Source organism: Aspergillus brunneoviolaceus (genome assembly GCF_003184695.1).
Source record: "Aspergillus brunneoviolaceus CBS 621.78 unplaced genomic scaffold BO95scaffold_64, whole genome shotgun sequence".
In the NCBI taxonomy this organism is placed as follows: Eukaryota; Fungi; Ascomycota; class Eurotiomycetes; order Eurotiales; family Aspergillaceae; genus Aspergillus; species Aspergillus brunneoviolaceus.
In genome coordinates this window covers 20357-33368 of record NW_020290794.1, presented here as the reverse complement: position 1 = coordinate 33368, position 13012 = coordinate 20357, and the positions used below count along the sequence as shown (strand labels likewise).

Here is a 13012-nt window from a genome sequence, read left to right as displayed (position 1 = left end):
CTCTATCGGGTCTCCGTCTTTGGGTAACTGGAGTAATCTGGTCAAGTGTGATATCAGATACACAACCTAATCTCGCAGCGTTCCAACAAATCGGCACTTCGGATTCCCGCGGCATGCGCACAACTTTGCCTCCCATCACCGGGAACCGAGGGGCGGTGGAACCCCCCCGATAAGCTTGGATTTCAGTTTCTGGCCACATCACCTTACCACCCATTAAGTAACGGTCACGGGAAGTTCCCGGGCGAGTCATCCATCGACGGCCACGGGGAGTTGATTGACCTTGCTCGCCTGAACCGTGTGACCGTCGCGGATGACCGCAGTACGGCATCGGTCGGGCCTCGACCGTGGGGCTAGGTGGTTTCCTCCTGGAAGGAGGCATCTCGTGGGACTCCAACCTGTACGGCCTCGGAGCCGATAATGTCCGCTTCTACGAAGTCGTCCTCGCCAACGGCCTGATCGTCAATGCAAGTGCCGTGAGCCATCCCGACCTCTATCGGGCGCTGCGGGGCGGTTGTTGGCATCGTCACCTCGTTTACGCTCGAGGCCTACCCGTACACAGGCATGGGGGGGGGGGGGGGCGATTGGTGCGGGGAGTATGAGCGTGGTGCGGCTGTGATGGAGGCCTGGCTCCAGACGGGCGCAATCTGCTGCCAGGAAGACCCAAAGGCCTTTCTCATCCTCGCGCTCACAACCGCCCCCATCGACCCCGCACGGCCTGACTGGATCTGGGGCGCCTCGGTCATGTAATGCGATGCCATTGCGAACCCTTCAGCATACCGGGAGATGCGTAAGGTCCCCCCGCTTTTGAATTCCACCGTCATCGGCCACCAAACGGGTTTTGTGACGAAAATGGCCATGGAGTACCCGTCTTTCATGCAGGCGACACTGTGGACACTCGCCATCAAGGCCGAGATTGGCATACTGACCCTACTGCACTCAGATCTGGAAGGAGGAGATGCAGCCGCTGCTGGACACAGTTCGTGACCTGAAGCCGCAGCTGGCAATCCAGTTCGTCACCACGGGCGTGACTCAAGGGGCCGCACGCAGAGGCGGAAGCATTACAGGACTTGCGGGGACGGAGCCATTCATCATGTTCAACGCGGACACCCTGTGGAGGCATTGTGAGGATACCATATGTGTTCATCGCGCCGTCGGCCGGGCCTTCCAGCGGATGGCCACCGAAGCGCGTCAACGAGGGCTGTCTCACGACTATCTTGACAGTAATTACGCCATCATGCGCAGTGTAGCTCTCAAATATGACCTCGACCGAACTTTCCAAAAGCTCCGGGGCGCTGGGTTCAACTTTTCGGGTCAGTTGGAGAATTTGCATCTTTCTGAGCCCAAGGGAATGCTATAGTGGGGCTTATAACGTCAAGGCCCGCACTGGCGAGAACAGTGCACGGCTGCACGCACGATTCTTTGTTATCCATATACCAGAGTTCTGATATTTTCTTTGGCGATGCGCCTGGGTCTAGAGGCTTTACACCACTACTGACAGCGTATCTGCAATCCTTTGCCATGGTAGCGATAGGTCGATGCACGGTAGATCGGCGCTGGACGGCTTTCCTCCGTCGACAGCTACACAGGACCATCATGCTGTGGGATGAGATCAGGCCCTAGCAGGCTCGACCATGGTGTTCTGGTTACCGGGACCCTCAACCCTGTATTGTTTACGAAGCCCTGCCTGCTCCTTGTGTCTGGAATTCCGACAGCTTCAGGAACAGTAGTGTATCTTAGGGTCGGTGGTGTCTCGAGCATCACGCTGGATCTCCCCGTCTGCGTCGCAGCTCTTGTAGTCCAGGCCAGCCACGTGCTCGCATGACGCTTTGCAAAGGTGGTCGGGTTCCAAAGCCCTGGTGAGGATAGCCAACATCTTGCTAAATCGTTCTTCTTATCTGCATTCTCGTGAGCGTATAAAGGGGGGACCCCGGGGACCCTTGGAGGCGAGCTAAGGAAGCCTTCGCTTTCACGCCGGACAGCTGACTTTGCCTTGAGTTGGACTGGCAGAAGCTTCCTGTAGTCCCAGAAAGTTGGCTCGTGACAACGCGAGCTGACCTGATATCGCGGTCTTCGTCAGGGCGAGCGACATCGCTGCTTATGCTAAACGAAAGGGCCGACTCGGATGGATGGCAGAAAAGAAAGCAGACCTGAGGCCGCGATGTCTCAGCGGAGGTAGTTCTGCAGAGTTCGGAGGCTCACGACGCAATGACGATGTTATGCTCTCTCATGCGATCGTGTACGAGGAGGGATTGTTGAAAGCATTGAGCGAGCCATGGTACTATATATCGCACAACAGTAGCCTCTCTCCTGTGAACGTTCTATCACTGCGTACGATACCGTGAATCAGTGGTATCTTTGCGGACGAAGGTCTATTGATAGCTGGCGACTTGGACAGGGAGCTGAATAAGCAATATGCCTTCATGAAGTCCTCCCATCAATAGTACTCTCTTATGAAAGGATGGTCAGCTAGAGTATAACTTTATCATTCCTCATCTCCTGTAGGAGCTGCAAATGCTGGTGAGTAGAGAGGCCTTTCCTCTCCCTCTAGAAGAGTGCGGGGGCCGGCTCCGCATGGTCCGGGTCAAAGTTCAAAATAGGCCAAACTCTGCCAGGTAAGCAGTTGAAGACATTTGTCTATCTTGATCTTTTTTTTTCGCTGAAGAGAATGTGAAAGTACATCTTAAATAATGCTTGACGGAAGAATTTTTTGCTGGTGGTCCTTATCACAGTTATCAGAGTTTGTCTACAACTGCACAGAGATATGTTTTGTGTAGTTCTCATGAAGGTTCTCAACAATCACTAGCGACCAGAACTGAATGTATCTTAACTATATACCTAGTATCTTTTGAGCTTATCCCCAATCCTCCATTTCATACACCTCAGCCTTAGGATTGTCTGATAATACTTTATTAAGAGAGGTTCTCTCAATCCTCGACCGTGTGTTTGATACAAAAAAGACCAACACCGGCCAGTACAATACACATATACCTCACCGGGACTGTGATACGTTCCGAATGACTCTCGTCAACGCGAAGTTTGTGGGGCATGAACCCAGGAATATCACAATCCTTCTACTCTAGAACTGGGCTACTTTAGAAGCCGAGAAGGATCACGGACAAACTCGGCGTGTGAATATTGACCACGGGTAGCAAGCTCTCCGAAAGCAGCATCCCCTTAACCCATATAGTACGTGGTATCTTTGGGAGGGTTTTGTAGTTGACACCTGGACCGTGGCTTTCGGTAACTGGTTCAGGCACGAAAATGGGCACGCCAGCTTGGCCACTGTGGCCACAATAGGGAAGGCTTGCGCGCTTTAGGTTCGGTTCCACGGGTTTGTACTTGATGGTTAGGGGGTGGCGACTCTTCCATCAATATTCATATACTTTGCCCTCGCCGTGACAGCCACTCCCGAGGGTAATCCCGTGCCAGTCATCCATGGTTCAAAAGTCAAATTTTTTGTACCATCTCAAAAAATTTCCCCTGGCTCATAGAAACCGCAGGGAGCCCGGTAGGCGCAGGGTATCTATTTATTAGCCATTTTTTCCCCATCATGGATCGAGAACTGGATTGCAACTCCTTTCCCGCAAGGGGCCGTCACGGACGAGGACCATCACCAACACCACGAACACCATGGCACACGAAAATACCCTTGAAGCCCAAGGGGGCGTTGCAAAGCAGCCCTTTTTTTCCTCCAGTGAAGTCACTCTGACAGCCCCCTACTGCGTGATCAGCACCCCGCGAAAAATCTTTATTATCACCCTGACCAGCCTCGCCATGATCGCCACGATGATCGCCACCAACATTGTCCTCCCCGTCCTCCCCATCCTGCAACAGAATTATGGTGTCAGCACAACACAGATGAATCTCCTGGTCACCGTCTTCTCCCTGGTGCAGGGCATTACTCCGGCTCTGATGTCTTCCCTCTCCGACCTGCAGGGCCGCCGCCTAGCCTGGATGCTCACTTTAGCCCTCTACACAGCGGCCAACATCGGCCTTGCCCTGCAGAACAGCTACCCGGCGCTGATCATTCTCCGCTGTTTGCAGAGCCTCGGAAGTAGCTGCGCGATTCCTTTCGGATTCGCCGTTGCAGCGGATATCTCCTCGCCCGCTGAACGAGGCCGGTATATCGGACCCTTACAGGGGTGTGTGATGGGGGCGTTTGCCTTCGGCCCTGTAATTGGCGGTCTCTTGGAGCCAGCGTTCGGGTGGCGGAGTATCTTTTGGTTCCTTGGGATCTGTAGCGGGAGTGCGCTGCTTGCTTATTTCGTGGTCATCCCGGAGACAGCCCGAAGTATTGTTGGCGATGGCTCGGTTGAACCTGTCGGGTGGTGGCGGCGACCTCTGGTGCAGAACGTTCAGCGAGGGTTGAGCCGTGATCGCGACTCTCGACATACACACACGTACGAAAAGGACCCGTCACCCACCGGAGGCACCGAGAAGCGGCGGATCGATACCGCGGAGATACTACGCGCGTTTACGCTTCTCGGTGAGAAAGATGCCTTGATCCTTGTCATCTTCACCAGCCTGTTCTATGCGGGTGTCACGGCCATGTGGGCTACGACTGGCAGCCACTTTGCCAATATGTACAGGTTAAGTACACTGGAAGTCGGCTTCTCCTTCCTGTGAATATCCCCCTTCCGTCCCTTGCCCTTTGCATCCGATCCTAGAGCTAAGGATAGACAGACCCTATGGCATCGCCGGCGCCATCGGCTCCATCCTCAGCGGCCGGGTCCTCGACTTCAACTACACCCGCATCCAAACGCAACTACGCCAGCAGACTAGAAACCTTGAAGACCCCTCCAAGGACCCCAGCGGAGATGATCCTTTCCCCTATGAGTGCGCCCGCCTCCAAATTGCTGTCCCCTTTGCGCTCCTCGCCTCAGTATCCCTGTTGTCTTACGGCTGGATAATTCAAACCCACTGCTCTCTCGCCGCCGCGCTCGTCTTCCAGAGTCTGATCGGCTTCAGCGGGACACCCCTACTCGGAATTATCTACACATTGCTGATAGATCTTTACCCGACCCAGGCGGTTGCAACGCAGGGAGCGGCGGATCTGGTCCGGTGCTGGCTGGGAGCGCTGTTTGCGGCAGTCATTGACTATATGATTGAGTCGATGGGGTGGGGATGGTCATTTACGATTCTCGGGCTAAACATGGTTATTGCGATGCCGCTGTTGGGGGTCTTGTACCTTTATGGGCCGAAGTGGAGGAAGAGGAAGCAGGAGCGGGTCAAGGCGGGGACTCGGAGTGTCAGCGTGTCGTCTCCTAACTGCGGTATCGATATCCAAGCTTCGACCAAACCATCAGAATAATATGCCCTAGATTTGACAGTGGACTGTGCGTTCTTTCTAGTGTGTTAATTATGCAGTGTCTGTGACTCATTCGCCCCGGCTTGAAAGCTGCGTAAGCGTTGGACACCAAGGAGGTAAACAGTTATTTCTGGTTCAAGATGCTGTCAAACTGGGACGGAAAATGGCCTGATACCACCACCTTCATGTAAAAGAGCGCCTATGATTGACTTGGCGCGTTAGTCTTGATTAGGCGCCAGAACTCCTAAGTCTAGGAGTCTATGCCGAGAGCCTAGCAAATAAATCCGCCTTTTAAGTAGTATAATTATACTGTCTGGCAGCTATAGTGACAGAGATCCCAATTGCACATTGTAGTGGCCTACTGTGCTATTCCAAATCTCGTGAATAGAGGATTATAGAGCAACCAGTCTAAACAGTTTTCTTCTATTCGAATAAAAGTCTTCATTTCTTTATTTAACAAAACTAGAAGCACTATCTGGGCTGTATTAATGCATTCTGTAGGTGGAATTTGGACAGTCTTGATCTTGTGGTCTTTTATCAGGTCTTCATTGATAACAAGGTTCCTAAATTTCTCATCTCTATATCAGTATTATACATCATATTCGTATTATGAATCTAGAAAAGTATGAGTTTATATATGGTTTAAGAAATCTGCTTTTGTTATATGGTTTACTGCAGTACATGAACATAAACTAGTTAGAGATTGTTAACTAGGCGAATCAAAGCAATCTCGCAGCAACCGGGGTTTCTAGATATGTACTCTGTAAGTAATCTTTAAGCAGCCCAGAGTATACACAGATTCTTTATATACTGCTTTTATTAACGGCAGCATCTTGATTAGGTAGGCAAACGCGAGTCGCAGCAAAATGGTTCACTTATACACAAGTGCATAGCCCCCATATTTCACCCGACCTAAAATGGAGACGATCATCAAATTCCGCCAAAGAAAGAGGGGTATTGCGTGATTCAAGGGATACCCCTGTCGGGACGGATTAGTGATCAAATAGGAAGGACTGTACCTGTCACAATTAATCTAATTTGATCGGGACACTGAAGACTAAGCTAGTGGTTGAGGGCAGGTTGCTGTCGACCACGACTTGCTGACAGGTCAGGGCTCGGAAACACCGCATCTCAGCCTGCTTGGCTGTGTTGCTTGACTCATTCTTGAATGATGTGCGATTGGGACATGTCTCAGACTCCAAGACCTGCCACAGAGCCTAAGCACGACGACGGAACCGGAACATGCGCAGTATCAGCACTGGCAAGTGTCTCAACAAGACGACAAGCTGAATACCCATCTAGTTATTCTTGGACTAGCTTTGCCGAAGGTAGGAATCTTGTTGCCATGAGGCGGTCGCGAACATGCACGTGGAAAGTGCAGGCGAACCCTGTCTGGGGCAGCAAGGAGAACGGGGTTTCAGCCTTTGTGTCCAGTACTCTAGTGCTCACGGAAAATTGTACAACCACAGCACGCCCAGACCTACATGAGTATATTGAAATTAGATTGTCAATAGATGAGGGCACATTTGAAGAAAAACGTCCGACACGGTGGATACTCACTTTTGGCCCCCAAGTACTGCAGCAGCCAATGTGGATGAGTGATGGTGGACAAGCGACATCCACCGTCGTGCCTCTAAACACGCCCCAAAGACTCTAGATTAGTGCCGGCATGTCCATCCTTTCCTGTTAGGGACATCCTTCCCGGGACTTTTCCTTCACACCTGCCGATCTCCACTTAGTCAGGGTCAACCCCAATGCTTCTCAACACTCAATTGATCCAGCCGTGAATCCCCGTGCAGCGCTGTTATCTTTCTGCTCCACTTTTCTCCGCTCGCTGACCACCTTCTGCCATGGTCGCATTCTTCACGCCTCCTGTCAGCATGCCATGTTGTGGAAGGAATGGTCTCGCTTTTCAGCCGATAGTCTGCCCGAAACTGACTTGTGTAACCATCAGCACAGCGGAACGGACCATTGAGCGTGGAAGAAATGATAGTAAGATCCGAAAAAGAGACAATTCTGGAGGATCGAGCGTGCCGCCAAAAAGGCGTGGCACTAGATGGACGCAGTATTCTGATCGTCAACTCACCATCTACCTGCGCTTGTCTATTTTGAGCGACCTCTCCTGCATGAGAGCCAAGCCGACCTAAGTCCGTCGCAAATTAGTGTCTGCTTTATGTGAGGGGATGTACATAGCGGCAGGGGGGAGACAGAATCTGATTTATACCGCTGTCTGTCCTGAGACAGTCCCCCGACAACCCATGCGTCTCTCGTGACAATTTTCTCTCCGCTCTGCATCCATAGCAGACTCTTCCCTCTGGTGACAATCTGGCTGATGCGTGATGGCCGGCAATGGTACTGAAACAGCGGGTTGGGTTGACGCGCCCAATGTACGCGGGTCGATAGACATCCTCTGGTCATGTGCTTTGGTGTTATCGACAGCTTTGTACACCGTTTTGCACTTGAACATCCCTGGTCCAAATGATAGCTTGATGGTGGTCATAATGCGCAAGATACGCTGGGGTATGCTGGCCATCCTGGCCCCTGACTTACTGGTGTACTTCTCGGCCATGCAGTGGGAGGCCGCACAGCAAGCCGTCGAGCAGATGCACCGGATGGGCCACAAGCACTGGACGCTGAAGCACGCTTTTTATGCCAACAGCGGGGGCTTTGTCCTGCGATCGATCGACTACCGGCCGTTTCCTATCACATCCGCAGCCCTCCAGTACCTCGTGGAGGCAGACTATATCGAGTGCCCAACTATCACCGAGGAGGAGATTTGGGACAAGAGCAAGGCAGATGTCTTTGCGAAATGTGTGGCCTTGGTCCAAACCGCTTGGTTGGCGGTACAGGCGATCGCACGAGTCATTCAGGGGCTATCCGTGACCCCGCTGGAGCTCTTCTCGCTCGGATTCGTACTGTCGACTATGATGAGCTACTACTTCTGGATGCACAAGCCGCAGAATGTCAGCGTACCCACGTACATCGACCTCAAATATGGAAGTGTCAACGCCATTCTGAGTCAGGGTGGTAACACCTCCGTGGAAGAGTTTCAGCACACCCCCCTAGATTTTGTGGAGAAGCCGATGCAGCGGTGGCACCGTCGGCCCACGCTGGAGAAATTTGGCCTGGAGGAGGGACCACTGCAGCGCATGCCCGACGACAAGATCCCGGTGATCAACATGCGCCGGCAGACTTGGATTTTAGTGACGGTCCAAGCGATGGTACATCCTGCCATTCACTGTCTGGGATGGAACCACCTGTTTCCGACCCCGACGGAGAGGCTATTGTGGCGTATCGGTGCCCTGGTACTGGCGTCCGGACTTCCGCTCGCTACCACGGTGCGGGTGGCTCTGACAGCTCTGGGGTTCAAGGGTCACCGGTCGCTGACCTATATTTGGATTCAGCCAACGGAGCGACCGCCGGGATGGCGACCGTGGGTGCTCGACATAATCTCTACCCTCATCAGCATGTGCTTAGTTCCTGCGCGGTTGTATATCATCGTCGAGGCGTTCATCAGTCTGCGGCGACTACCGGTCAGCTCGTTCCAGACGGTAGCATGGACGGGCTTTATTCCGCATGTGTGAGACGTTTACGGCTGGCGATTATCGATTGTTAAAATAGCTTGTGACTGGGGAAGGTACGTGCAAGTGTCAGTCTTGACAAGAAAGAATCCGGTTCTAACAATCTTCCGACAGCTTGTTAGATGAGGCATAACCGAAGCTCCATTTCGTATCAAGTCATGCTGAGGCAGACTCAAGTACCGATGTCATTTCCCACGAGTCGAGTCGAGCGCAATGATGGCAACGAAGAATGGTCACAATAAGCTTCTCACGTACCCCGCACAATCCTTCGGAATAGCAACAAATCCTGCACGGAGACAATGGTCCCGTGATCAAGCCAAGGAGTCGAAGGATTCGGTGACGGAATCGATTCCCAGCCTCATGGTCCTGGCAATTGTCCGGTCGCATTGATTCTGCCGCTGCGTTCTTACCTGTTGCTCATCTCCCCCACCAAGCCGTGTCCGCCTTATTGGCGCAAATGTCATGGTGATTTTGATTTGACCGAGAATGAAGACGATGATGGAGACACCGAGGGATGATGGTTGATGAATCGATAACTGCTGAGAATAGCATGAAGAGAGTAGGAAGGAAGGAAGGAAAGAGGAAGAACTGGCGGGATGAGCCGAAGCTGCTGCGGTTTCTTTGTCCGCGACTAAAATTAGCATGCTTTCCACCTTCACTTTTTCCAACACCAGAGTTTCCATTGACTGCTATGGAATTGGAATCATACTTTCATAGGTAATTCTTAATGCATCACGAAACCTAAATTCACATGCTGTTCTGTACCCGAAATCAAATCATCTTCACAGCCTAGACCTTCACAAGCCTCCCTAGGCGACTTCTGTCTTTCCCGAACCGAGTCTGTTGGAGACCTCAGCCGGAGCAGAGAGTCAAGAGTCCATACTCTAGAAGATGACAATGTTCTCGCAGCTCAATGCTTCACTTGATTGATTGTATCCCTCCGTCAAAATGTCTCGATAGACGCATCTTCGATCAGCTAAATTAACAGACAAAACAACCCCGAAATTCCCCATGACATTACTATCCAACTTGACCATCCTTCCATCGTACCAACCACACCCAGTCCCCAGACTACTCTTGAAAGAGATAGACAGATCAGCAGTTGTAAATCAACTTGAACCCAAGATCCGCGCCCTGCGTGAAATCCACCTGCCCCTCAGCCCCCTGCCAATCGCTCAGCAGCGCCAAGAAGCTCATCGTGTTGGAGCAGGTATTCGACGCCAGGTTCTGCTGAATTGGGGTGGTGGTCGCCCCCGTCGGGAACTGGAAGGTAGAGACCATCTGGCCGCGGGTTGGCGGGTTGCTCCAGGTCGGGGCGTTCGCGGCGATCCAGGGTGTGGTCGTCCAGAACTCTGCCTGGTTGGAGCCCTTGGCGATCTGGTTGGCTGTGGTCAACGGCGGTACGTTGACCTGGAGGGTGCAGCCGGTAGCCCCGGCGGGGATATTGGTGAAGGTAAAGGCGGAGATCTTATTGTTGGTCACTGGGGAGCCGGAGCGCCGGAGGGTGAAGCGCTGACCGACGTTGGCAGTGTTCGGGTGGGCACTGTCGAGGACGTCGACAGAGGAAGGGAGAATAGTGGTGCAGGCGCGAGGAACGACGTCGCCTGCGGGAGATGGAGCCGCCAGGGCAAGAGTGGCAAGGGCTCCGAGGATGGCAATGATTCTGGTCATTTTGATGAAGGATGGATGAGTACGTTCAGGGTTGATGAGCAGATAGTTTAGTTACAGGCTTTGGGAGCGATTGCTTGAGTGTTTGTGATGAACGACAGCAGATGGTCAAGCGAGCTCTTTTTATATCCTTTTGATATTGTTGTGAAAGCTCACTGTGTTCGTCGTAGGTCGCATCGTGGTAGTGATGATCTGCTATAATGGGAGTGAGGGTTCTGAATGCGGAAGCTCGTATACTTCCCAACGCGGCGCGGGTAATACGAGTCCTGACCGAAACCCATCCAGTGCCCGAAAAGCATTATGCGGATTCCAAACTTACCACCCCAGATCCATTGATGGTGCTTCTGGCAACACAATATCTACAGTACATTCAAAGGGTAGTGTCACGTCAGTTAGCGAAAGTGGCCTTCGCTGTGGTTACACAATATTGAAGGGGTTGGTGGTTTCGGCGGTGCATAGCGGGTAGCGTGGCTTTTGGCCAGATCTGTCCGACGTCAACAACGTCCTGGATTCGTGTTCTGGCATCGAGACCTGAACAGTCAGATGCAGTGTGACCTTGCCAAGAAGTAGATGTCTCGGTGAGAGCTATTCACATAAGCAGAAATTGTGCCCAAAAGAGGGACTCTTAACCAGACTGGGGTGAATTGTATGTGACCTGTCAGATCGAGATCACTATCAAGGGGGCGCGATGGAATCCATATATCATTCTAGGAATATCAATAATCAATACTCAAACAGTCAATGGGTTCGAAGCAAGGAGGCTCATCTGTTTTGATGATACCTGGGAGAAAGGAAAGGCAAGGTCGAGATCTGGTGACCCGAGGTTTCGTTAAGGTTAGCAGGCCAGGATTTGATCCGCAGGGAGCGAGCGATATTGCCGTGCGATCGACAGCACCCCGCTTTCGAAATTCCATTGGCTTAGGGCAGGCAGGTCTTTTTTTAGTATCAGAAGACCTCTATTATGAGCAAGTGATTCGACAAACATACCATCGGTTGGCGCTCCTTCGTGTGGGGTTGCATTGGCCTCAGGTCTTGCATTGCCCAGCATTCTTCGAGTCTACCTCAGTCATTTAGCCAGTCGCATGACAGTAAACTAGGCGTACAGTTGACTAACTCTGAGTATACGATCAGCGCCGCAATCCTTGAATTGCTAATAGAGTTTTTGATTGAGAGATTTTGTAAGACAAAAAAATTCGTGAGAGAGCAAGAGTATTCTTTTATTGCCCAATAGCGGATAATTTAGCAGTCAAATCATAGGTAGTAGTCATCAGGGAGATGAAATGGTCGGTCGGATGTGGAAGGAGTCGACGACTACCTTGAAATCGTAACGTCCAAAGAATTCGAAGCAGATAAACAGATTGTTATTCGAGTTTCTGGCGCCAGAACAAGTTCATTCATCTTCCAATGAGAGACTTCGTAGTCAGTACTCTCTTACTCCAAGGATAATGTTAAGGTGGGGCTTTCACGTTTTGGCCTCTGAGCATCAGGCACCAAAACTACCTGGTAGCTACCATGGCACCTCTGCACCGTCGTAAAAGCTCAGCCCATTCACATAGATATGAATGAATTTGCTGTTGTGGGCGCTTGTCGCAGAAGAAATGAGATCGAATACGGCGGTGGCGCTCTGCTCGGGCGTCAACTTGGCATTGTCGCTTCCAAAATCTGCTTTTACGCACTGTACATTGTCAGAACTCAAATACGAGACATGATGCGTTGAGGAGGCTTACATCAGGCAAGATGATCATGAAGATGAAACCCTCTGGCAAAAGACTGGACATATTGTACGGTCAATATGCTGAGGGCCGCCTTGGTGATCTTGCGGCACGGACAGACCTCGACGCCCTGGCGATGGAACCAAAGGTGGAGGATCTGAGGTCTCACATTAGCGCTTAGCGATTGTTGAGCAGTGAGGTCCTTACACGTTGATCGCCTCCAAAGTACCATGTTCTAATAATTCCAAGAAGGCACTCGTGACCATATGAACGCCGGTCACATTGGTGCGAAAGGTGGAGTTCAAGTCGGTCCTGCTGGAGGTTAGTGACTCTCAGTCAACAGATTGGGATGATCGCAGTCTGCCTACACTTACATCGTCTCAATTCCATCGGGCGCAAATGGCATGACCCCGGCGTTTTTGACTAGGTAGTACGTCGAGTCCCCGACCAGCCAAGACCTTCTCGACGGTCGCAGCTGCCGGCCCCATGTTTCGGTTTTCGGAAACATCCATCTCAACCTGATAAACGCGCCCAGAAGACTGCGCAACCAATTGTGTCAATGCATCAGCCTGTGTTCGTGCGGCCCGCGGCTGCGAAGACCACTGCCACCTCTGTACTGGGCTTGGAAGCCAGAAGACGGACCAGAGCCAGCCCAGTCCCTCTTGAAATTCCCTTCGTGAGATAAGATGCAATGGTGCAGTTCAAGACAGAATGCATTTGCTTCTGCAGATCAAGTATCGAAG

The 13012-nt window shown here is 51.9% G+C and overlaps 6 protein-coding genes across 6 annotated transcripts; 3 read left to right on the top strand and 3 right to left on the bottom strand.

Moving 5' to 3' along the window:
• Positions 1-350: 350 nt before the first annotated feature.
• On the bottom strand, positions 351-1330 carry BO95DRAFT_434792 (uncharacterized protein; the record flags this gene model as incomplete). Its single annotated transcript, XM_025585153.1, has 3 exons — positions 351-545; positions 690-885; positions 927-1330. The coding sequence occupies 3 exons, from the start codon at positions 1328-1330 to the stop codon at positions 351-353; spliced, it is 795 nt and encodes a 264-aa protein (XP_025439008.1).
• A 2300-nt stretch (positions 1331-3630) lies between these two features.
• Positions 3631-5311, top strand: BO95DRAFT_504002 (MFS general substrate transporter; the record flags this gene model as incomplete). The annotated part of the gene is made up of 2 exons (XM_025591109.1): positions 3631-4622; positions 4684-5311. 2 exons carry the CDS (start codon positions 3631-3633, stop codon positions 5309-5311), a joined length of 1620 nt encoding a protein of 539 aa, XP_025439007.1.
• A 1168-nt stretch (positions 5312-6479) lies between these two features.
• On the top strand, positions 6480-6965 carry BO95DRAFT_434790 (uncharacterized protein; the record flags this gene model as incomplete). Its single annotated transcript, XM_025585152.1, has 1 exon — positions 6480-6965. The coding sequence occupies one exon, from the start codon at positions 6480-6482 to the stop codon at positions 6963-6965; it is 486 nt and encodes a 161-aa protein (XP_025439006.1).
• A 682-nt stretch (positions 6966-7647) lies between these two features.
• On the top strand, positions 7648-8892 carry BO95DRAFT_370634 (uncharacterized protein; the record flags this gene model as incomplete). Its single annotated transcript, XM_025582922.1, has 1 exon — positions 7648-8892. The coding sequence occupies one exon, from the start codon at positions 7648-7650 to the stop codon at positions 8890-8892; it is 1245 nt and encodes a 414-aa protein (XP_025439005.1).
• A 1092-nt stretch (positions 8893-9984) lies between these two features.
• Positions 9985-10560, bottom strand: BO95DRAFT_466764 (uncharacterized protein; the record flags this gene model as incomplete). Its single annotated transcript, XM_025589240.1, has 1 exon — positions 9985-10560. One exon carries the CDS (start codon positions 10558-10560, stop codon positions 9985-9987), a length of 576 nt encoding a protein of 191 aa, XP_025439004.1.
• A 1504-nt stretch (positions 10561-12064) lies between these two features.
• Positions 12065-12986, bottom strand: BO95DRAFT_455736 (uncharacterized protein; the record flags this gene model as incomplete). The annotated part of the gene is made up of 8 exons (XM_025588356.1): positions 12065-12232; positions 12285-12314; positions 12343-12363; positions 12387-12426; positions 12477-12581; position 12638; positions 12694-12838; positions 12870-12986. 8 exons carry the CDS (start codon positions 12984-12986, stop codon positions 12065-12067), a joined length of 627 nt encoding a protein of 208 aa, XP_025439003.1.
• Positions 12987-13012: the final 26 nt, after the last annotated feature.